The sequence below is a fragment of the Bipolaris zeicola genome (genome assembly GCF_000523435.1).
Source record: "Bipolaris zeicola 26-R-13 unplaced genomic scaffold scaffold_26, whole genome shotgun sequence".
In the NCBI taxonomy this organism is placed as follows: Eukaryota; Fungi; Ascomycota; class Dothideomycetes; order Pleosporales; family Pleosporaceae; genus Bipolaris; species Bipolaris zeicola.
The window spans coordinates 13,565-34,175 of NW_006912075.1; the positions used below are offsets into that span (position 1 = coordinate 13,565).

General features: G+C 51.9%; 9 protein-coding genes across 9 annotated transcripts; 3 read left to right on the forward strand and 6 right to left on the reverse strand.

The window, feature by feature from the left end:
* Positions 1-1,368: 1,368 nt before the first annotated feature.
* COCCADRAFT_88668 (uncharacterized protein) lies at positions 1,369-3,427 on the forward strand (the record flags this gene model as incomplete). The annotated part of the gene is made up of 4 exons (XM_007711204.1): positions 1,369-1,436; positions 2,034-2,185; positions 2,593-2,910; positions 3,303-3,427. The coding sequence occupies 4 exons, from the start codon at positions 1,369-1,371 to the stop codon at positions 3,425-3,427; spliced, it is 663 nt and encodes a 220-aa protein (XP_007709394.1).
* Positions 3,428-3,751: 324 nt separating this feature from the next.
* On the reverse strand, positions 3,752-4,498 carry COCCADRAFT_23861 (uncharacterized protein; the record flags this gene model as incomplete). Its single annotated transcript, XM_007711177.1, has 1 exon — positions 3,752-4,498. The coding sequence occupies one exon, from the start codon at positions 4,496-4,498 to the stop codon at positions 3,752-3,754; it is 747 nt and encodes a 248-aa protein (XP_007709367.1).
* A 970-nt stretch (positions 4,499-5,468) lies between these two features.
* On the reverse strand, positions 5,469-6,110 carry COCCADRAFT_88549 (uncharacterized protein; the record flags this gene model as incomplete). Its single annotated transcript, XM_007711205.1, has 1 exon — positions 5,469-6,110. The coding sequence occupies one exon, from the start codon at positions 6,108-6,110 to the stop codon at positions 5,469-5,471; it is 642 nt and encodes a 213-aa protein (XP_007709395.1).
* Positions 6,111-6,149: 39 nt separating this feature from the next.
* Positions 6,150-7,051, reverse strand: COCCADRAFT_88603 (uncharacterized protein; the record flags this gene model as incomplete). The annotated part of the gene is made up of 5 exons (XM_007711206.1): positions 6,150-6,212; positions 6,271-6,676; positions 6,758-6,867; positions 6,926-6,960; positions 7,018-7,051. 5 exons carry the CDS (start codon positions 7,049-7,051, stop codon positions 6,150-6,152), a joined length of 648 nt encoding a protein of 215 aa, XP_007709396.1.
* A 726-nt stretch (positions 7,052-7,777) lies between these two features.
* On the forward strand, positions 7,778-8,704 carry COCCADRAFT_2577 (uncharacterized protein; the record flags this gene model as incomplete). The annotated part of the gene is made up of 1 exon (XM_007711159.1): positions 7,778-8,704. One exon carries the CDS (start codon positions 7,778-7,780, stop codon positions 8,702-8,704), a length of 927 nt encoding a protein of 308 aa, XP_007709349.1.
* Positions 8,705-9,358: 654 nt separating this feature from the next.
* COCCADRAFT_2578 (polysaccharide lyase family 1 protein) lies at positions 9,359-10,315 on the reverse strand (the record flags this gene model as incomplete). The annotated part of the gene is made up of 1 exon (XM_007711160.1): positions 9,359-10,315. One exon carries the CDS (start codon positions 10,313-10,315, stop codon positions 9,359-9,361), a length of 957 nt encoding a protein of 318 aa, XP_007709350.1.
* A 1,780-nt stretch (positions 10,316-12,095) lies between these two features.
* COCCADRAFT_34275 (uncharacterized protein) lies at positions 12,096-12,824 on the forward strand (the record flags this gene model as incomplete). The annotated part of the gene is made up of 1 exon (XM_007711188.1): positions 12,096-12,824. The coding sequence occupies one exon, from the start codon at positions 12,096-12,098 to the stop codon at positions 12,822-12,824; it is 729 nt and encodes a 242-aa protein (XP_007709378.1).
* Positions 12,825-13,222: 398 nt separating this feature from the next.
* Positions 13,223-14,611, reverse strand: COCCADRAFT_23866 (uncharacterized protein; the record flags this gene model as incomplete). The annotated part of the gene is made up of 5 exons (XM_007711178.1): positions 13,223-13,786; positions 13,837-14,082; positions 14,133-14,209; positions 14,325-14,346; positions 14,570-14,611. 5 exons carry the CDS (start codon positions 14,609-14,611, stop codon positions 13,223-13,225), a joined length of 951 nt encoding a protein of 316 aa, XP_007709368.1.
* A 1,189-nt stretch (positions 14,612-15,800) lies between these two features.
* Positions 15,801-18,068, reverse strand: COCCADRAFT_34277 (uncharacterized protein; the record flags this gene model as incomplete). Its single annotated transcript, XM_007711189.1, has 1 exon — positions 15,801-18,068. The coding sequence occupies one exon, from the start codon at positions 18,066-18,068 to the stop codon at positions 15,801-15,803; it is 2,268 nt and encodes a 755-aa protein (XP_007709379.1).
* Between the last annotated feature and the right edge of the window lie 2,543 nt (positions 18,069-20,611).

Here is a 20,611-nt window from a genome sequence, read left to right on the forward strand (position 1 = left end):
CAAGCTCGGTGGGTAGCGGCAAAATATAGGAATCCGGGGAAAGCTTATGCGACTGCAAAGCCCTTTTGTGCCTTGCCGCCTCGCGGCCTTGCAGTCAGCGTGAGCCGGTTGAGTGATTATCGTCGCAATGGCATAATGCCAGGTCAGCGCCCTGAAACACAGACACGATCTGCATCCCTCATGGGGGCCCGATGCGCGAACCAGAGCACAAGCCGCTTCTTACTCCATGTGCCTACATGGGAGTAACCAAGTGAGCATCCAAGTGTACATGCTACATGCCATCATCGCCGTCCTTGTCGTGCTGTCCATTGCCCCGTCGCCGTCAGAGTACTGCCGAGCTGGGACTCGTGGTGCACGCTTCGCATTACCCTATCCTGCTCTACACTAACTTGGTCAATAAGACGCGCAGTAGACCGGCACTAGGTTGCAGTAGATTGCAGCAAATGGCAGCAGCGAGCCACCCAGCCAGCGTCTTGGACAAGCTACTACTGCAGCTTGCATGCAAACGGGACATTTCCTTGTCCCCACTTGTTGTACCCGTCCCAGGGCAACCCCGTGGCGGTGTACGCCTACTTTATACATGTAGGTCAATGTAGGTGTAAGAGGACGAGGAGTAGTGTAGGCCTCTCAATCCACATAGGCCAGCGACTACAATTGCAGACAGCGCACGGCCACGGCCAGCCTATAGGGCTTTGGACATTTCGCTGCTAGCGCCGCCCATGTGCTGCCCGCGACACGGCGACTTTGATGTGTGGGTCGTTCTCCAAGCCGTCTGCCCATCGACGACATCGAGCATCAAGGCGGCCACATGCTAGCCAGGTACTCCCGTCCATCTCACGGCATTCACGCCCCATATCCATCGACAAGTCGAGACATAGCATCAGATAGACAACGTCGGTGAGCGCCTCAGCCCAATGTCAGCCTCACAACACTGGTTCCATGGAACACAGCCGGGCACAGAGCCACCCTGACAGCTGTCATCGCACCATGGATGACTCCTGCCTATTGCAAAAATTTTCCCCTCGACGACAGCTTCACGGCTGTCAAGCCGCTTCCGGCTCCAATCCATGTGCAGAAGAAAAATTTTCATCTCTCTTGTTGAACAATATCAGGTTTCCAGCCTGACCGCTATATGTTTTGATGTTGCTTGTCTTACCACTCGCACCAGTCAGCTGCCAGAACAGCCACACGACACCACCCGTCCATCCTCACAGCTGAGGCGCTACACGGCACACTCTGTCGCTTCACCGCCATTCACTGTCCTGCTTTTGACGACCACAACAACAACAACCATTACATTGACGGCAACGACAACGACAGCAGCAACAGCAACAGCAAGAATAACAACACCGTCAGACGTCCAGCACCATGTGTGCCGCATCGCTCGATCCGGCGCGTTGGAGCCAAGCAGAGGTTGTGTTGCTTGATATCGGTATGTCGCAGAACTGTCTTCAAGTCGCTGTTGGTGCATGACCATGTACACATGTACATTCACCTACAACACGTACACGTACCCGCACACGCCATGTTTTGCCTCAGCCAAATAGCCATTGTTGTTGCTAGTCACACACGCACCTGCTAGTAATATTGTAAATGCACACCTGTACTGACATGGGCACGCAGAGGGCACCATCTCGAGCATCTCATTCGTCAAGGATGTCATGGTAAGCCTAAATTCTTCTGCCCTTGGCCTCCCATGTCGCTGCTTCCCCGCATTCGGCAGCGCAACCACCACTGCCGGGGCAACATCGCCAAATATGTCGACAATGACGCTGGGCGGGGCCTCGACGTCGTCGCCAGGCCGTTCGTCGGCCATGTAGCCTCCCGTCCATCTCTGCCCCCTTCGTTCTAGACGCTGTCGTGTTCTCTGCCTGCCTCCTCCAGCCATGGCCATCCCGCCACCCGTTTCCGTCATCTGTCACGCGAGACGGTACTGGTGGTGGGGCCTCCTCCCCGTTGCGCTGTGTGCGTGTGCGTGTGTGTGTGTGCTCACAATAGCCGCAGTACCCGTATGCACTTGACAGTCTCACAAGACTGGCACGCCATTCATGGGCTGATCCCGACTTCCAATCCCTCATTGCCGCCTTTCCAGACGACACCAAGCAGAGCCCCGATGCTCTGCTCGCCCACGTACAAGACCTGACATGGCACGACATTAAAGCAGTGTATTTGAAGCAACTACAAGGTGGGTTACAAATGAATCCGTTTCAACCTCGTCGGCGACCCTAGTCCCATCTCTTGCCCGCCGCCTCGTGCCAGGACCCTCGCTGGATCATCACCACCAAGCGCCGACACCGCGCTGCTCTAAACACACTAGTCCCACCGACTTCATCTCTTGATTCGATCGGCCACTCACCACCGGCTGCTTTATCGCGATAGTCGCCATCCTACTCCAGCCACCCACCAATCGTCCAAACCCTCTTTCGTCAGCTCGACGCCGCTTTCAGCTCGGCCTCCTGCAGCACAACGCAACTCTTCCCTTCTATCTCGTCACTTTGCGCCCTGCTGGCGCACTATCGTAGCACATGCCCTTTGTCTTTGATAGCACTGCTGGCATGCTCCACTCAAACTGACTCTTCTCTTTTTGCGCAGGACATCTTTGGACCACTGGCTTCCGCAACGGTCATCTCAAGACCCCACTGTTTGACGATGTGGTCCCCACGCTAGAAGCTTGGAAAGCTGCTGGCAAGACACTGGCCATCTTCTCCTCCGGCAGCGTGCAGGCACAGCTCCAGTTCTTTTCCTACGTCAAAGATGGAGACGTGACAAGAGACATCAAGCCTCTCTTCTCTGCCCACTACGATACCGTCAATGCAGGCCCCAAGATGGACAAAGCTTCTTACGATAAGATATGCTCCGAGCTAGGAAAGCCTCCCTCCAAGGTTGTGTTTTTGACAGACAACGTAAAAGGTATGTTGGCCTTCTCCACTTGTCCTGAAACAACACGCTACCCAACATCTTTGCCGATTGCACCCACCCACTGTAATACCCCTCCTCCTTCCCCCCTTCCATTACCCGATTCGTCGGTCGATCATCACACCATCACGCACCGGCCCTGACTACAAGTACCCACATGTGTATCTACACATGTATGGTACATGCTCCGTCATGCGACATACAAATGTCCCTCAATGTCCCACTACCTTTTTATTTGCCCACATGGACTACAGAAAAAAAAGGGCCTCATGTAACTTATCCGTCACGCGATCCCGCGCACCCCCCCCCCCACTTGCATTGCTGTCGCATGTTTCATACTACAAGTAACCACCGGCTATGATACTAACACGTTTCTTCTGCAACAGAGGCTGAAGCGGCAATCGAGGCCAACGTCTACGCTGTTGTTGTCGACCGTCCGGGCAATGCGCCGCTGTCTGATGCGTCAAAGGCGAGGTTCCCAGTCATTGAAAGATTGACGGACCTGCCGTGAGTCGAGGTCTAATACCTGTCTCACCCTGTCCTCTGGTTATGACATCAGATACTCTTTCCATCGCCCAAACTCGTGTTTGCAAATGCTGTAATGTTAAACCCGAATACCAGTAGTTGAGTGCTCAAAGTGGGCAGAAAAGCATATGTTCACCATTCGATTGCCCTACTGTGCTTTCCGCATAAATTCCATCCCTAGTACTGCATTCGTTGTACACACCTCACCTCGCTATGGGCCGACAAACTGATTCAAGCTCCTCACCGCTCGACTTCGTGTCTTTCCCCTTGCTCTCTTTCTGCCGTCCACGTACTTGTTTTCCTCGTGGCACTACACCAGCGTCTCTTCCGCAACCCGCTGAATCCACTCAGCCGTCTCAACCACCTTGCTCAGGAAAGGGCTATGCCCACTCTTGATCCTCGTAACATGCATGATTGCGCCCGCCTCTTCCGCCGCCTTGACCATCCCCTCCTGTGCAGCTGGGGGCAACGCCAAATCGTCCTGGCAAAGCAGATAGCTACTCGGAATGTGCTTCCATGCTGCATATGTCGTCGGCGTGGTGAATGACGCGATACCCTGGGACTTCAGACCCGCAGCCCAATGCTTTTGCTCCTCGTCTGAGAGATCGTTGTAAAAAAGCTCAGGTGTTGTGCAGGTGGCATTAGGACCATCGGGAACAAATGTGGGCGACGGAGACTTGTGCGCCGTGCTCATGAGAGTTCTACCCTCGGGCAGGACAAAACTCGCCATGAACGCTATTCTGACGACGCCGCCTTTGAGCCCCTGGGCCTCGCGCTCTTCCTTGCTCAGGCCCTTGAGCCCAGTGCCCGTTACCACGCCGCCCCAACTATGAGGGGCAACAATGACATCGTTGCCCTTCCCAATGGCTTCTTCCACTGTGCGCCGCAGAACCCCAATGTCTTCACTGAGGTCGCTAGGCGGGTTGGGATTGCCAACCGATGCCATTTGCTGGCAATGCGTTGTATAACCCAGGGCTTGCAGCTTCTCCATCAACGGGACCATGCACGCTGGGGTGTGTGCCGCCCCGGGGACCAGCACGATATGAGGCTTAGTCATACTCGATGTGGGGGTGGGGGAACGTTGGAAACCGTTCGAGCGAGGGGCGGGGTGCGTTCGGTCAAATATCGATGCTACGATCCGGTAGGGGAAATGACACTGAGGAATCAAATCGTCAATCGGAACGTGTCGGTGCCGCTGAGTCGGTGGCCAACGTCAAGGGGATAAACAGGTTTGGATATCAGGCATCCATACACAGTAAGCTTGTGTAGGCCTGTGGATCCCTCCTCTGAAAATAGTTAGAGTTAGCCGTTGCACAGGACATGGTTAGCCAGGACTCGCTGCTGTAGTGTAGCAGCCTACGTGTTCATTCAATCCGCATGGTAGCGACTGAGCACGCGCGTACGTACTCAACACAGTACTAACTTCGCTGGGATGGCTTCTTCAGACACCAATCAGCGTGTACAGGTACTAGCGCTGCTGAGTTAGTGTTGCCAACGTGCTGGGTATTCTCACGTAATCCAGTCTCTTTCCGTCTGGCTAAACAGGGTTATACTCCTGAGGCACTCAAGTTGCAACGCCGTCCAAGAATTATGCCAGAATCCTGGACTTCCAAAACTCTGGTTCAAATGGCCAAGGGTAGTATGTAAGTAATCAGAAGAGGTGGCTTCGGTGCAATTGATCATGAAACTCTCGTGGTTGGATCCTGGTGGTTGGGAGTAAGGAGGCTCTTGCCCAGGCAAATATGTTCCGAGTGTCTGGCTTCGGCAATTGTCCACCAACTACGCAGTTACTTTTCTGGAAAAGTCATGGGTGCTCCCTTGCTTGTGTCCTCCTTTGCGCTCATGGCTTCGCAATCGGTCCGTCGACGTCCAACTTTAAAATCACGTAGTATCCTGTCTCTTAAAGCTGGCCCAACCGAATGTTATTGCCCCTATTGAACTAATCGACATCAGGAGCCTGTAGTACATGTGTCATGACACCATTATCTCTGTCGAGGTATGCTACTGTGGGGTACTGGTACTGAGTCCTAAAGTATAATCCATACCACTATATGACAAGTGCCAACTTCGACATGTGAGCTGACAGTGTCTCCGTGTTGGCCATGTTTGGCGGTCACGATATGGGCGTGCGTAGGTTTGTGGGGGCTCCGAGGATTCTGTTTCCAGGTTCTGGCTCCATTCCCGATCTTTGAGCCTGATTGTGTTCTACTACCAGGAGATTGATGTGAGGTAGGGTGGTGTACATCCTTCGGAATATTCGTCATCCATATTGATATAAGCCGTTGTCCATGTTGTCGAGTTTGCACCAGAGGGTATCCATGGGCGTCCTGTATGGATTTCGTGTGCGAAAGTGGTTGATGGAAAAAGTTGCAAATCGAAAATGTGGTATCGTGTGTGGTGTGGGGACTGATGGGGACTAGCTGGTTAGCGAGACAGGCACCAGGGCAGTTTTGAACAACACGGCGGCCAATGACAGATCGACATCCGTTGTCCGTCAGAGTTTGTGCGCTTGTCGGAGCACGTACAGCATTTATCACGTCGCAAAACCATCTCTTGTAAATATATACAATCAAGTTGAATTTGGGTATTACTGCATCTTTGTCATAACCCGAAGTTGGTGTAGTGGGACGCCTCCAACGCCGAGTGCCCAGTTCATCCACTCTGGGCATGGATCTTGTGGTACTGTATCGCTCACTGCATGCACGGTTTTAAAAGAACCTCCACCAAATGAAAACAATAATGATGAAGGCAAGTCCACCAACAGGTCCGTACTGTGTGTTGGTTAGTGTTCCAGCTTGCCAGTATCCCATGCTTGCCGCGGTAACTCACCTGTTTAAGCAGTAGCTCCCAATTGATACGCACAGCTGCCTTCTTGTACTTTCTGCTGTCTTCGCGTAGCCGACTCGAAATGTCGCCCATCCTCTCCAGGCTGTCTCCACGATAGAGCAGATCTTCAATGTTCTTGGTCATTACCTTTGTGACATCCTTCAACTCATCATTCAGTTTATCAAGGTTTTGTGTCGCTCTTGAATCTTGGTATGTCTTCTTTGTGCGCTGAATAAAGGTGTCGAATTCTACGAAGGCATACGGGCGGCAAGTTGGCGAGAGATATTGCTGGGGCTGATAGGTGGTGGTGAATTCTCGCGAGAGATCGGACAAGTAGGTGAAGGCAAGCTTGCGGGGGTAAGAGCGGTCGCATATGCAGAGGAAGCAGAGGTCGCCTTCGATTAGGTAGCTGGTGACAAGGCGTTAGCATGAGTCGTGGCGGCTCTACCCCTGTTGCGAGAAAGAAGAGGAAGGCAGAAGGGGGCATTACTGGTATGTGTAGCTGCCGCTCTCTATGCTTGCTTGTGGCTCCGAGTTGCGGTTCAGGCGGCGCTGGACGAGCTTTACCTTGCCCTTGACCTCATTGAATTCGGCGTCTGTCTGGGGAACAGTGAGCGTTGGTTATGGAAGCCGCGCGCAGTCTTGGAATGGACAGTACCTGCTCGTCATCGACTGAGGCGGTCAATATCAGGCCTGCAGATCGGTCAGAACTCCGGCATATGCCTGCTCATTTATGATGCTGTCACCAACCATCCAGCCGGGATATCATCGTGTGTTTAATCATGTTGGCGGCGTGGGTGTCGGGCCAGGGCTATGTGCTATGCAGTGTCGTTTATTCGCCCAGAAACGCTACAGGTGCGTTTTGTTGGGGGGTAGCAGATACAAATTCAGGCTACGTGTCGGCGTTGGTTCAAGCCAGACAGCGGAACATGACGATGTGGAAAGGGTTCGGGAGAGCGCACAGACGCACCAACGCCATGTCTACGATTAGTACTTATGTCTACTTTGTCTATACCATGCCACGGCACGTGAATGCGACAACATCCATGTACTCTTGACACCATGCATCAAGTGATATGAGTAAAGCTGACGTCCTGCTGCTCCTTCACTCCCTCGCCTCTGCGATTGGACCTTCATAACACTAATCCAGACACTTGACATTGGCCCAACACTACTATTATTACTATCTCGTGCGTCGTATGCCTACCAGATTTCCATTCACCTCTACTGCTCGCGACTGCCTTGCATTTTTCAGGACAAGATGTCGCTACCTATGCGGTATGTTGCGTATCTTCCACCGTTTGCCAAGATTGTTGCCTTCCCACTGTTTCCGCTTCACGCCGACTGCTGAATAGCTATTGTCCTTTCCTCTCCAACACGACATTAGCCTCGTACCGTTTCTCATACCCCATCTGACCGATTCCTAACACGTAGTCCTAGATCTCCTTCTAAAGAGTCGACTACTTCACACCACCCGCTGCCGACTACAGTTTTGCTTCCAGTGAACGTAATGAGCTCAACACACCATGAAACCAATAAATCTTCTCCCAAGACACCAGGCATGGAAACCGAAGTATCGCAGATAGAAGCCATGTCTTCATCTCTGACTTCTCAGCCGACTTCTCCCGACTTTTCGACCCAGGCGCAACATGCACAGGCGCCTCAGCCCGAACCAACCACCACTTCAACCGCCAATACAGGTGCCAATTGCGCGGCGAGGGAAAGTCCGAAGAGGGCTCGTGAAGAGGATGATGAAATGCCATCTGCATCCAGTACGCCACATCCAAAAAGGATTAACAACAAGGCAAGCGCGACACCAGACAGCAAGGCAACTATACAGAAGCCTGCCCGCAAGAAGTCTGCGCCTCAGAAAACGGCTGCACCAACACCCTCCAGGTCGCAACCTTCAAGAAGCCGCAAAGCCCCTGAGCGCTTCGAAGACTTTGAGGAGAAAACAACCAAAGCTCTCCTAAGCAAGAAGGGTACCAGTAAAGTTTTTGACTCCGTCTTCATCACAACAAATTCCACTAGCCGCTTGGTCAAAGCAGATATATACGCAAGTTCAGTTGCTCCCACACAGCTTCACCCAGCTGACACAACACAGCATATGCTTCTCGAAGGCCCAGCCTGGTCATGTCTTAATGCAGAACAGCAAAGCAGTCTCATTGCCATGTTGCCTCAGGACAGTACAAACCAAGGTCTGTTGACCAAGATCAACGCTGGCGAAACGGAAGGCACACGACCATCGGCTTTCACTTTATCAAATGACTGCTTCCGTACCGATGTCGCAAAGTTCAAGGAAGATCTCAAGAACGGTCATTTGGCCAAAACTTGGCAGACTGCTGCTGAACAGGCAGTCATTGAGCGCGCGGCAGGAGAGTATGACTCGTGGAAAGCTCAAGAAGCAGAATCCTGGTGGGGTCAAAAAAGCGTATAAAGCATCGTTATTCAGCACCGCCTGCCACCGGACCAAGGTGGGTAGCTTCGTGTCTGTAATCTGAGTTCACACGTGCAATATGCAATGTGGCGTTCAGAGATGTACTTTGGCCCTCTATTCCGGCGTCTACAAAAAATTCCTTTACTTGAAGTATGACCCACAATAGTCGGAGCTCCTTTGTAATTCAAGATTCCCCTAATCAATTATGTGTCGGGCTTGTGACACCATTTCGATGCTGAATCCACATCGACAGTCGTCTTTCTGATCACACTGTCCTCATGCTCCGATACACAGTCTGATACAAATGGCTCTTCTTCCTCGTCTTAGGCTCCTTCCCTTCTCTGACAACGTCCGTGTCCGAGTGCTTGTTGCCATTTGTCTCTTACAGTGCATGTTTTACAAGCGGCATTTTTGAGGACCTGTTATAGCAAAAAGTCTCATTCGCACAGATTTGCACGCATTATCATTTAGTCCCTCACATCAGGAAGAAGAAGAGAGAAAAAGGAAAGTAGGACAACAATATAATAAGTCGCATTGAGTTCAGTCCAGGCACTGCACCTACAGGCGCAGCATCCCCATGTACAAAGACAAGTCCCAAAATATACATTTGAAGAGAATCCCCATTTCAATCATCAATCACAGGCCCAAACATGCTCAAAACTGGAGTGTCGCACCAGCAACACCAACAACAGCAGCCTTGACATCCTTGGCATCAAGAAGCTGGGGGACCGCATATGGCGCCTTTGTCAACGTACCCAAAGGCGCAGTGTTGCTGCTGTTACCAAAGTCATTGCCAGAGGCGACCGCGAAGCCATCGTCGATAGTGTACAGCGCCTTCATGGGGTTGACCCAGACGTTGTTCTGGACAAGGACCTGTGCGCCTTGGCGCACGTTGATGCCGTCGTTGACGTCTTCGTAATAGTTGTTGTAGATATGGCCGGTACCAAAGCGGATAGATGGGGTGCGCGAGTTGATGTTGCGCCAGTAGTTGTTGTTGTACGTGACCGTGAGGTGGCCCTTGTCTTCGGCACCGTTCTTGTCAGAGTGTCCCACGAGCGAGCACTTCCAGTGGTCGTGTAGGTAGCTATTAGAGACGGTAACAAAGTCGGCTGCGTGTGTGATGTCGATTAGGCCGTCGTAGTAATCCTTGTCGTGGGACCTGTCCGATGACACTTCGACATGATCAACCCAGACGTTCTGGGCCTTCTGAATCGCAATGGCGTCGCCATGTACAACCTTTCGGACGACAACATTACGGATAATAACGTTCTTGACGTCTTTGGCTGTGAGTGTGAAATCAGTGAGGACAACGGACGAGTCCTTGCCAATGACTGATTTGTTGCTACCAATGTGGACATTCTCTCCATTTCCAGAGATGGGTCCAGTGATGACAACAATAGCCGCCGCATCGCCCTTGACAGCAGCCTCGAGGTCAGCAAGAGTGGCGACTTTGACGACCTTGCCTCCCTTGCCTCCCGATGTGCCTCCATTTGTGGTAGCAAAACCAGTGGTTGCAACATCCTCTAGAGACGCTTGGCGCTTGACAAAACCCGAGGGTGCTGCCAGAGTAGAAACGGCCATGAGGCCAAGTGATAAGACTGAAAACTTCATTGTAGTAGCAATTTATTGCTGAAAATTGATATGAAGTGGATAGAAAAGCCGAAGCACTGAATCTATTCCTGTGGATGAGAGTGGAACAGCTGTGTCTTTGCAGATCTGTGGGGAATTCACGTCGGACCTTTATACAAGACATATCAACCCAACTCCTCATCTATTTTACCTAGTACTTCCCCAGGCTTGGTAAAGCTTCTATGGATCCAAGCTTCCCAAGCATCTAATCCTAGGCTATATTGCACCAATGGCTTCTCGTGAAGTAGTCCAAAAAGGCTCAAGCTACTACTTTTAGCTCCGGATAATTGCCCCTTCTTTACCAGGGTATGGAGAGGGGGCAAGCTACGACAGGTGTTGACGTTTTCCTCGGCGCTTAGGCGGAATGTTTCAAGTAGCACAACTAACCCAAGAGTGTACGAATATCTCCGCTTCCCCAGTGAGCGAGATTAAAAGGATCCTTGTTTGAAATTTCCCATCAAATGTCGATACAAGTTGATAATTTTCGCTATGGGAGAATGCAACACTCAGTAGCTCCTAATTGATGTAGGTAGCGATGGAAACAGACACATGACATGATAATAAAGGCCGTTACAAAAAGCAGTCTTTGAATCCTTGCAACCGACAGTAAAAACATGTGGCTATGCGATCTTCCACGGTGAAATTTAATCTGAGATCCTTCCAGAAGCGAGTAAGTATACGAGGGGGAAACATGTAGACCACAGCTCCAGTCAGGCCACGAGTCATGCAGCATCCATCATGCACCTGTCTACTAGTAAGTAACCAGCCAGTCTCCCCACGCCCAACATTTGAGATGAATTACGGAAAAACCTATTCCGTCAACACAGCATCATTGCCAATCACTACCCACAGCAACACAAGTCGTGTTACTACCGAATCGCTGCAAAATTAGCACCCTTGAACAATTTCAAAATGAACTATTGCTGCAATATCAAAGGCGTGAGCTAGGTAGTGAGATGCTGCCCATAAACAGTCGCATTGATGTGGATCACGTGGAGCCCTGCGCAACATCTAGCTGGTACGATAAGGTGCTTCGGAGCCTAAGACGATCACTGTCAGATAAGGCAAGGGGAGCGAGAAGAGTGAAATGAATACGAAGAGGCCTTTACGGACCCCCTGCTAATATGTTTCGAAGACGCCGAACACCTGTTCCATTTGCTCATTGGAAGAGTGTACAATCTGAGCATTTGGAAAATACTGCATGTCGATTTGTCATACTGGTCGGCATGCTTCATAAAATAATAACGGTAAAAGAGTGGTGCGTCAAAACTCGCGCAGGCTTTTCTTGTCCTCTGGATCGACGGGAAAACTAGGCTCTCCGCTATTCGTGCGAAGAGCCGAAAATTCATTGGACTCCTGTACTTCGGTAACCACTTGGCCGAGGAACGTATTGGAATCAATAAAACAAGGCTCGACATCACATACATCAATGTAGACATACTTACACATACACTAGTCCCACAAACCGAAGAACAATGGTTCGCGTCACGTGTTGCTGTGACATCATCGCCCAAAGCAGTAACCTCCACCTAAAGCTCTCTAGGGTTCACCTGAAAGATGCATAGTTCAAGGCAGCAACAACCCTTTTTCACACCGTGTCCATAATTTAAGACATTCTCAAGAACGACAAATCGCGACTACGAGTGCTAGATTTGTTCGCTCTATGTTACTATCCCTGATCCAACAACGAGACAAGACTCCAAAACCACAAGCAAAGTGACTCACAAAGCCGTGAAGCTACCGGGCAACACATCTTTCCACAATGCCCCCAATCCCAATTCACAAGAACTCACCCATTGCGCCAATTACGGCCGCAAAAGCAGACGCCATAACGCCCGAGACTGCGTCCTCGAACAACCCCACAACCAGCCCACCTCCTACCCGTACCACGCCCGCCTATGTTCCCGCAACAACTACACAATCGTCGTCGTCGCCTCCCGCACCACAGCCCGGCGCCCGCCCTGCCGCCCCCACAGCGCCAATAAGCAGCGACGGGTACAACACCAATGGGACACCAGCGCCCCCACAGCCGGGTCCTACAGCAACAGTAGTGACAACAGAAACACGACAAGTCGGTCCGCCTCCCCAGTTTAGCCGCCCGCCGCCTTCGGACTCGATGCTGGCAGGCCGGTCAACAGTGACTACGACGAATCCTACCTTGTCTACGGCTAGCAAGCCTGGCCCAACGACGCTGAATTTTGGTCCTGCGGCTTCGCCCTTTCAAACACAAGACTCTGGGAATGCGGTACCACAGCCTACAAGAACGAGTTTGGAGCATCCTCCAGGCTATGTCCAAGCACCAGACAACGCCCCCTACACTGTTGGAGGCGGCATTGGTGCGCCGAGCGGAGCGGGCCAAGGTGATGGAGGACAAGGCGAGGGCGTGGGAGCACAAGCCTGGCAGTTGTTGAGCAAGGCAGGAGAAGCGCTAAAGAAGGGCGAGGAGAATGTATGGAAGGCCATCAACAACAAAAATGGCGGTGGCTTCTAACCGAGATGGTCATCATGGATAGTGTTAGTGAAATACCAAACTCATAGTCAACCCAGTATCCATTCAGACATCACATCGCAAGAGGCACAAGTTTTGTACAAAGAAACCCATGACTTTCTATTGACCACTATTTTCCCCATTGCACCGAGCGATGAAAAGAGGAAGTACAGTCAAAAACAGACAAAGCAATGCAAGCCGGATATGACGTGTGAATGTTGTAAAGTACAAGAGTGTGTTACCACTCCGGGGTCGTGCTTTGCGTCAGCAAGAGCAATCGTCGGCCCATTGGACGTCTAATTGCTCCAACACGGACACCTCATCCCCATCTCTCACGTCGCAATTAGCTGTTTCCGCCACATAAACGCAGGTTTGGGGTATCGAGGAGGGAAGAGAGGCGCTTAACCGGATCCACCCTTGAACTTCTTGCCGAAGAGGAGGAGCTGGGCCTGGTCGTAGATGGACAGGACACCGGCACCAGCAACACCACGGAGGATGTTGGCACCAGCACCCTTGAAGAGGGAGGTGACACCCTCAGCGGCGACAATCTGGCGGGCGGCATCCATGGTACCCTTGTACTTGACGGCCTCACCAGAGGTCATCATCATACGACGACGGATGGTGTCGAGAGGGTAAGAGGCGATACCGGCACCAGTGGTGACGGCCCAACCAAGAGCGAAAGAGGCCAAGAAGTTACCCTCGAGGTTACCGGTGAGGAGGACAGGCTTGATCGAGTCGTACATACCGAAGTACAGACCACGGTAGACGACGATACCAGCAACGGAGGGCATGAAACCACGGTAGAGACCAGCAATACCATCGGAAGCGAGGGTCTTCTTGTAGACGTCTACAAGACCGTTGAACTGACGCTCACCACCCTTCTTGGCCGACTTGGCGTCGTTGGCGAGACGGGTACGGGCGTAGTCGAGGGAGTAGACGAAGAGGAGGGAAGTGGCACCGGCAGCCTAGTGTTATTAGCATGTGAATAGACCCTTGGATCGTTGTCCAAACTTACACCACCGGAGGCCAAGTTACCGGCCATCCACTTGGCGTAACCGTCACGCTCCTTCTTGTAGGCGAACATGGACTTGTAGGTGTCGCGGAAAGCGAAGTTGAGCGCCTGGGTAGGGAAGTAACGGATGACGTTGGCAGTGTTACCACGCCAGAGGGAGAGGACACCCTCGTTCTTGGCGGTACGGCTGAAGCACTCGACGATACCACCGTACTTGCGGTCGAGACGACCGGACTTGAGCATCTCATCCTGCGGGGTATGAGCGATTGTTATGCGGAGTTTGTTGAGTTGAAGCGTACCTGGTTCTGGATGAGGAGCTTGACACGCTCGATGGGGGCAGCAGCAGTCTTCGAGACGGCGGCGGAGACACCACCCACTGATAAGCTGTTAGTTTCTGGTACAAGCGTAAAAGTTCATTGATAGCATCAACATGGAGTTGGAATGTCAATGGCATCCACGCCGATGAAGTTATCAATGCCGATGAGACGTACTCAAGAAGTCCACCACGAAACCCTGATTATGTCGTTAGCACATGTTACAGATAGGAGGGAGGGCAACCACCGCCAACCCCACCAGCCAGCACGAGCATCTATAACGATGCCAATCTCATCTCAACGGATCGTCGGCTCGCTACGAGAAATCGTATCGATGCAATTGATGTGCCATTGAGTTGAGTGCGCGGACCAGTGGCATTGTGGGCTGCGGGTGAGGGCTCGCGGGAAATGGGTGTACATACGGGCATGCCCATGAAGCTCTTGTCTTGCTGTTTACCCGACATCTTGACGACGTTTGGAGGGGAGATTGGGTGAAGAAGGTAAGGTTGCAGAGGCTGGCGCTGCGTTAAGGGAAGACAGGTGTATTTGTAGCGAAAGCTGCGACAAATTCTGCCAGCTGCGCTAAGCCGCGCTAGGCCAATCACGTGCTAGTTCCCACACCCGCTGTCCCGAGCACTTCCACATCTACACCTCGGATTTGCGGACTGGGGAAAAAGTACTTCTGATAGACGTTTCACGCACAATCTGGTCCTTTGTCTTTTTGACTGTGCTGCTTCGGCAATTGGCTCGCACAATGCAACTCTTGTCACCGTCTTTTTGGTATCCTAGAGTTTCAAGTGATTGCGGCACCACAGAAGCGTTGCCGTAGTAGCAACTAGCAAGCGGATACACTTTGACGGAATCACCTCCATGGGCAGTCGGCAGGCATTGATTCAACACTTGAAAAAATCCACTGTGGGGATGTACAAGTGTCCAGATACCTTTTCTAGCTCAAGTTTCCCAGGTTCTTAGGCCTCTCCTTTTCGCGAGCGGCCACGGTCAGGGTCCGCCATTTTTAGGTCGGGTAATCTCGGGTAGTGATCCTTGCACGGACCAACACTATAGCGGCAAGACGCAGGGGCCCAGGACTCCAGAGGGGCGAATTTTCCATCGCCTTGGCCGCTATTGGAAGACGTGCCGTGGTTCGCGAAGCCTTTGTCGAGGTCTAGGGCTGCCGAGATGTTGTGGCCAGGCAAATGACGTTTATCTTGCATTAACAGGTGCATGGCTTCGTCAGGTTCGGTTGTTTCGCATGCTGACCACCGCAATGATTGTGCCCTGGTACTACAGCCTCGTAAAGATTGCCGCAACAACCCAAGTTGCTGACCACCACTAAGATATGCTCATACCAAGACTATGCATGTGTTGCGTTGTTGTAAACCTGAATGCCCAACGCCAAGACCCAGACAAACAGGTATCAACAGGTCGTGACATCAAGTAAAATCACATTCCAAGGGAGTTTTCATAGAGATCGTAGGGTATCCATTGCACCGCAGTGCCTACTAAGAAATATATTTACAGCTATAGGATGTTCGTGAACACTACAAATTACGACTAGGGACGCCTATCATGATGCGCCATAATTCACACCTTTTTGGGAATTAATCCGTATCCAAAAAAGTACACGCTGACGCCTGAGCAGGATATCCAAGCCTACGGTGCCATGAAACCATCAGCATTGAGTTTACATTCGGTCTCCAGCGTAAAACTGTTCTCGAATGCTTGCACATGGTTAACAGCCTCTGCTGCTGCAATTCGGACAAGTCCCTTTGGCGGACTCAACTTGGTCGTGACCTTTGAAACATCACGTTTCTCGTCACTGTAGTTGCCCCCAGCTACACACTGCTTATCGCCCCACTTCGCATCGGCCGCTGCGCGCCATACAGCAGTGATGTCAACAGTCATCTCAGGAGTATAGTAAAGGCGACAGTCGGCCTCCTCGTAAATAAATTGCAAGGCCACACCAGAGGTGTCATTCACACGAAGTCCGTCTCGGGAGTTCACACCTGAGCCTGCACTACGCGAATAGACGAGGTCGCGGTAGTAGTCTTCTCGCAGAATGGAGCTGTTCAGTGAAGGATCAAAAGTGATGGCATACTGTGCAGTCTGCTGGATGAAGCCGAATTGGTAATTGTTGACGCCCTTGGTACCTCCAATGGCCTGCATGGGGTTCTTGTTGCTACGACCGCCCATAGCAATGGTTGTAACGCCCGCCTGTTGCGTCATGAGTTCACTGAAAATGGTGCAAGTTGACGCGCAGTAACCGTCTGTTAGAAGAACGATGTTCTCGGGAGCAAATTTGGGTGGTCCAGTGACATTGGCAAGAGGACCATACCCGCTCACGTAAATACCACCTGACGAATAGGGAGTAAAAACGTCAGAGAGATTCCATCGTGATTCTGTGGTGTATAGCGCGCCGTTGACCTCGTGGGGTCCCATCTTCTCGTCCCAAGACGAGAAAGGCGTACCATCCACCTTGACATCAGTATGGTAGTCAAAATAGGAACTCTGGGCAGAGGTAATGGTCCTGTTGTTGCCATATTCCCTTGGAAACTTGGAGGCAAAAGTACTAGTGGCCTTGCCGATGAGATCTACGGCTTCGTGTGCACGGAGACGATTGTTGCTGAGTGGCTCGATATTGGGAAATAATTGCTTGAACATGTCGTAACCCTGCAAAACTGTGCCACCACCGTTGGCCTGGAGGTCGATCACCAGCTTCGTTTTCCCGTCTGCAAGAGCTTTGGGAATGAAGTTCTGTGTCAATTGCTGGAATGGAATTTCAGCGCTGTTAGAGCCGACAAAGTTAGGCACTTGAAGCACTGCAACATCCTCGTATCCAGGAGCGTTGATGTAGAACCCGTTGATGAGTCTCATTGGACCAGCTGCGATAGGGGTAGGATAACCTGGCGCATTGTTGCCAGCTGCCTGGACAACAGCAGTATCAGCACCCAAATTTTCCTTGGGTGGGCTATCCGTAGAACCAAAGGTGAGCCACTTGTCGGCTAGATCCTGGCCTGTAACGATGTTGCGGAGTGGAATGAGCGGGCGAGCGTAGTTTTCCATTGTGTAACTAGACCCGTTGGCAAAGGTAAGGGTTGTGGTGGCTCCAGGATAGACCCATCGTCCACGACCACCTCCAGTGAAGGTACCAGTACCGCTGCCCATGGCGCTGAGACTGACTTGGGCAAGCTCATAGAATAAATTATTGTAGAGTGCATCACGATCCTGGAGCTGGCCGTGCTGACTGAATTCCTCCAGGAACTCTGTTGCATCCCTGCCATCAATCTCGACAACGGGGGAAGGCGTATAGGATATGTTCTTAAACTGCATACCAAGGACATCGGGGAAGGCAAAGACTGCAGGTAGTTGATCTCCATCCTCGGAAACAGAAACTAGGGGAATCGGTCGGCCCCAGGTGAAGAGGGAGCCAACTGAATCAGGGACGTAGGCAAAGTGGCCGTCATGGGCAGACTGGATGAGTTTGTAGAGAGTCCAGCCAAAGTCGTACTCGTTCTTGAAGTTGCCAGCGTCAATATCGGCATCGATCTGGTCGAGTCCCCCAATGATGTCGACCGGAGGCTGGATTTTCTCGACGTACTCGGCGGGTGGGTTCTTGAGTACATCGAGAGTACTCTGCCAATCGATATATGGCCGAATGCCCTCGATGAGTCGCTTTGCCGAGGATGCATTAAAGGGAATATCGTTTAGGCAATCCCAGGCCAGCTGGGCAGGGACCTGCTGTTTGGAAGGGGAATTGCCGTCGCCATAAACATAGCTGGAGACCTTGGCGCAGGGAGCTGAAGTAGTGCCGTTGGCTTGGCGGCGCTCAAGATGGATGTGTTCAGTACGAGAGGGCAGTACTGGGGAGGCGGCAGCCAGTGTGGTCAAGGCCGCAATGGCGAGGGTGGAGTGGGTCTTCATAGGTAGGGCGTGGATAGCCTCGCCGAGCTATCCTTTTTTTGCAGACGGGCTAAGTTAGCTGGAAAAGAATGGGATTGCTCGGTGTCGAATGGAAAGATGAGCGAACAAGGACGAGGTGGAGGGCCGTGTTTGTAGTGTAGTCGTGGCGAGGCAAGAGCAACAACGTCACGTGCTGGACATTGAGTCAGGAAGGTAGTGTGCAAACGGGCAAGCAGATTCACTTGGGGCTCTGCGTCCGTTTGTCCCCAAGGTGGCAGTAGTGAAGGGGGGGTTGCAGCCTGAGGAAACGGGCAGTGAAGATGAGACGAGCTGCAGGGCCCAGCGCTCTTAAGAGTCCTGACACGCGCCACTAGGAGGTTGGTGATATACATGAGTGACGCACCCAAGACCCGCCTGCGTACGAATACAAACAGACTAGCAGATGGGTCTGGGGCCAATTTGAGCGACAGAGCACTAACCCACATGCCTAACGCAGAGGTGCATTCGCAGTCGTAACACCAATCACATTCACACGTCTCCTGCATGAATGCCGAACAGTGGACACCCAGCCTGGGATCCGGGGAGCCATTGTGGCTGGTCATAATACATGGTAGGTAGAGATTAGCACAGAGCCGCAACTAAACTAGACCCTACCGCCTATATGGAGGCAAAATGTCCATGGGCTTCGTTGTTCGCACAGGGACCGTAAGGCAGAGCTGTGTGGCCATGGATTTGGGGTTTCAGCAGAGATTAAACATACGATTCAAAAAGACGCCATGTCAGCCGGGTATTTGGACGAGGCAATAGGGAAAAAAGGGCCCAAGGTGTTTCAAGGGATATTGCCGGAGCAGTTCGCAAGGGCGGGCGAAGCGGGCGGGCGGGCCTGAAAGGTGGGTGGTTGAGTGCCGAGTGGCAGAGTGGCAGCTTGGCGCGTCTGTGCCTGGAGATCGCTGGGCCGCATGCTGGCCACCCACTCCACTCTTCCAACGCTGCATTTCACACACACACACCTTAGCAGCCCGCCCGCCTTCCGCTGCTGTCCAACCAGCAATCATCCATGCAAATATGCTGCACAACATGCCGCCCGTCTTACCAGCCCTGACTGTGGCACGCTGTGGCCTCATATCCCTTTACCCCTACATCCGTCTGTCCAACTAGTACTATGTACACCTGCGTATCTCGAGTAGCTATCTATGTCCATAGATGGGGACCCAAGTCTGCAACAAAATGACAGGCTGTTAGCATCCTCATGCGCCCCTTGACCACAATCAACACCCCTGCCACTTCTTTTCGCCCTTGTCTTGCCACCTCCGCCGCTTAAAGCCGTCACAACCGATGGCGGCATTGCTTGCAGAAATGGAGAGAACTTCCTGCCAGACAAAGACTTCCAAGTAGCACTACCGCTGTACGTCAATCAAATCCCAAGTGATGACAAGACGGGACACAGGCACATTCATGCTTCATCTGCTTCCCACCGGCAGCAACGTCACGGTGACCATCAAAACAATTAGGCGGCATCCCGTCTGTGGTTCCAAAGTGCCAAGCCTTGCTGGGTCCGGTGAGGCACCTTTTACGCTACTTTTTTTCCGCCTCGCACTCGAGCGCCGTATCACCCCAATGGGAGACGTCACACTCCCCCGGATTACGGTTGGAATCAAATCTCGGGTACCGTTGCGCCACTGACTGTTTGTTCCCAAAGCGTTGTCGACTACGGGATACTCATTGTAACGAAAGCTGTCCCTGATTCGTCTACTTACACTGTTTCTGCCGAACTGGAATAAAGCCAGGCACATGCACGCACGCAGATACTTATGTAGGCACCCGAAGCACTGCCGACAACAATACTCCGGATGCAAAAAAAACACGCAGGATTCGGTTTCACTAGCCTCAACAAAGCTTGGCGAGCTTAGTAGTCTGCAAACCAGCCCCAGCCGTACCATACCCGCCACAACGGCTCCACTACTAACCACTGGGCTAGCACTGCGCACCAACTAACATCCGTTCCTGCGCAGTAGAGTACCAGCGAGCTCTGGTGCTAGAATTTTCCCTTCACCTGCTACTTGGTAGCAATATATCCCAGTACCCCTGGGCACAAGTGTAGTGCAACGTCTATTTGCAAGATTGAAGCATTACAGGAAAAACATGACAATGGCAATATTAGTAATGACGTACAAATCGTCTTTCAAAACAAGGTGCTCACATGGTTCGATGGTTCCGGGACTGTTTCATCCACTCGCAACCTTTGAAAAAAGAAAGATAAAACATGCGAAGGGAAAACATGGTCACTCGAATCACTCCATTACACACCCTTCCAAGCCCGTGCTACTGATCATCAATTCCAAGTGATCAATCAATTGACGAGACGAACACACATGCAACACACACACAGATAAACTTCAAACACCACAACTTCCCAAAGAAATATGACATTTCCATTAACAACCCCAATAACCCCTCGGTATCTCATCCCGTACGTACAAATACAAGTACAAACAGCAAAGTAATCATACCCATGCATGTGACAGTACGACTGAATCGCCCTTGTCGTCACACGCACACAAACA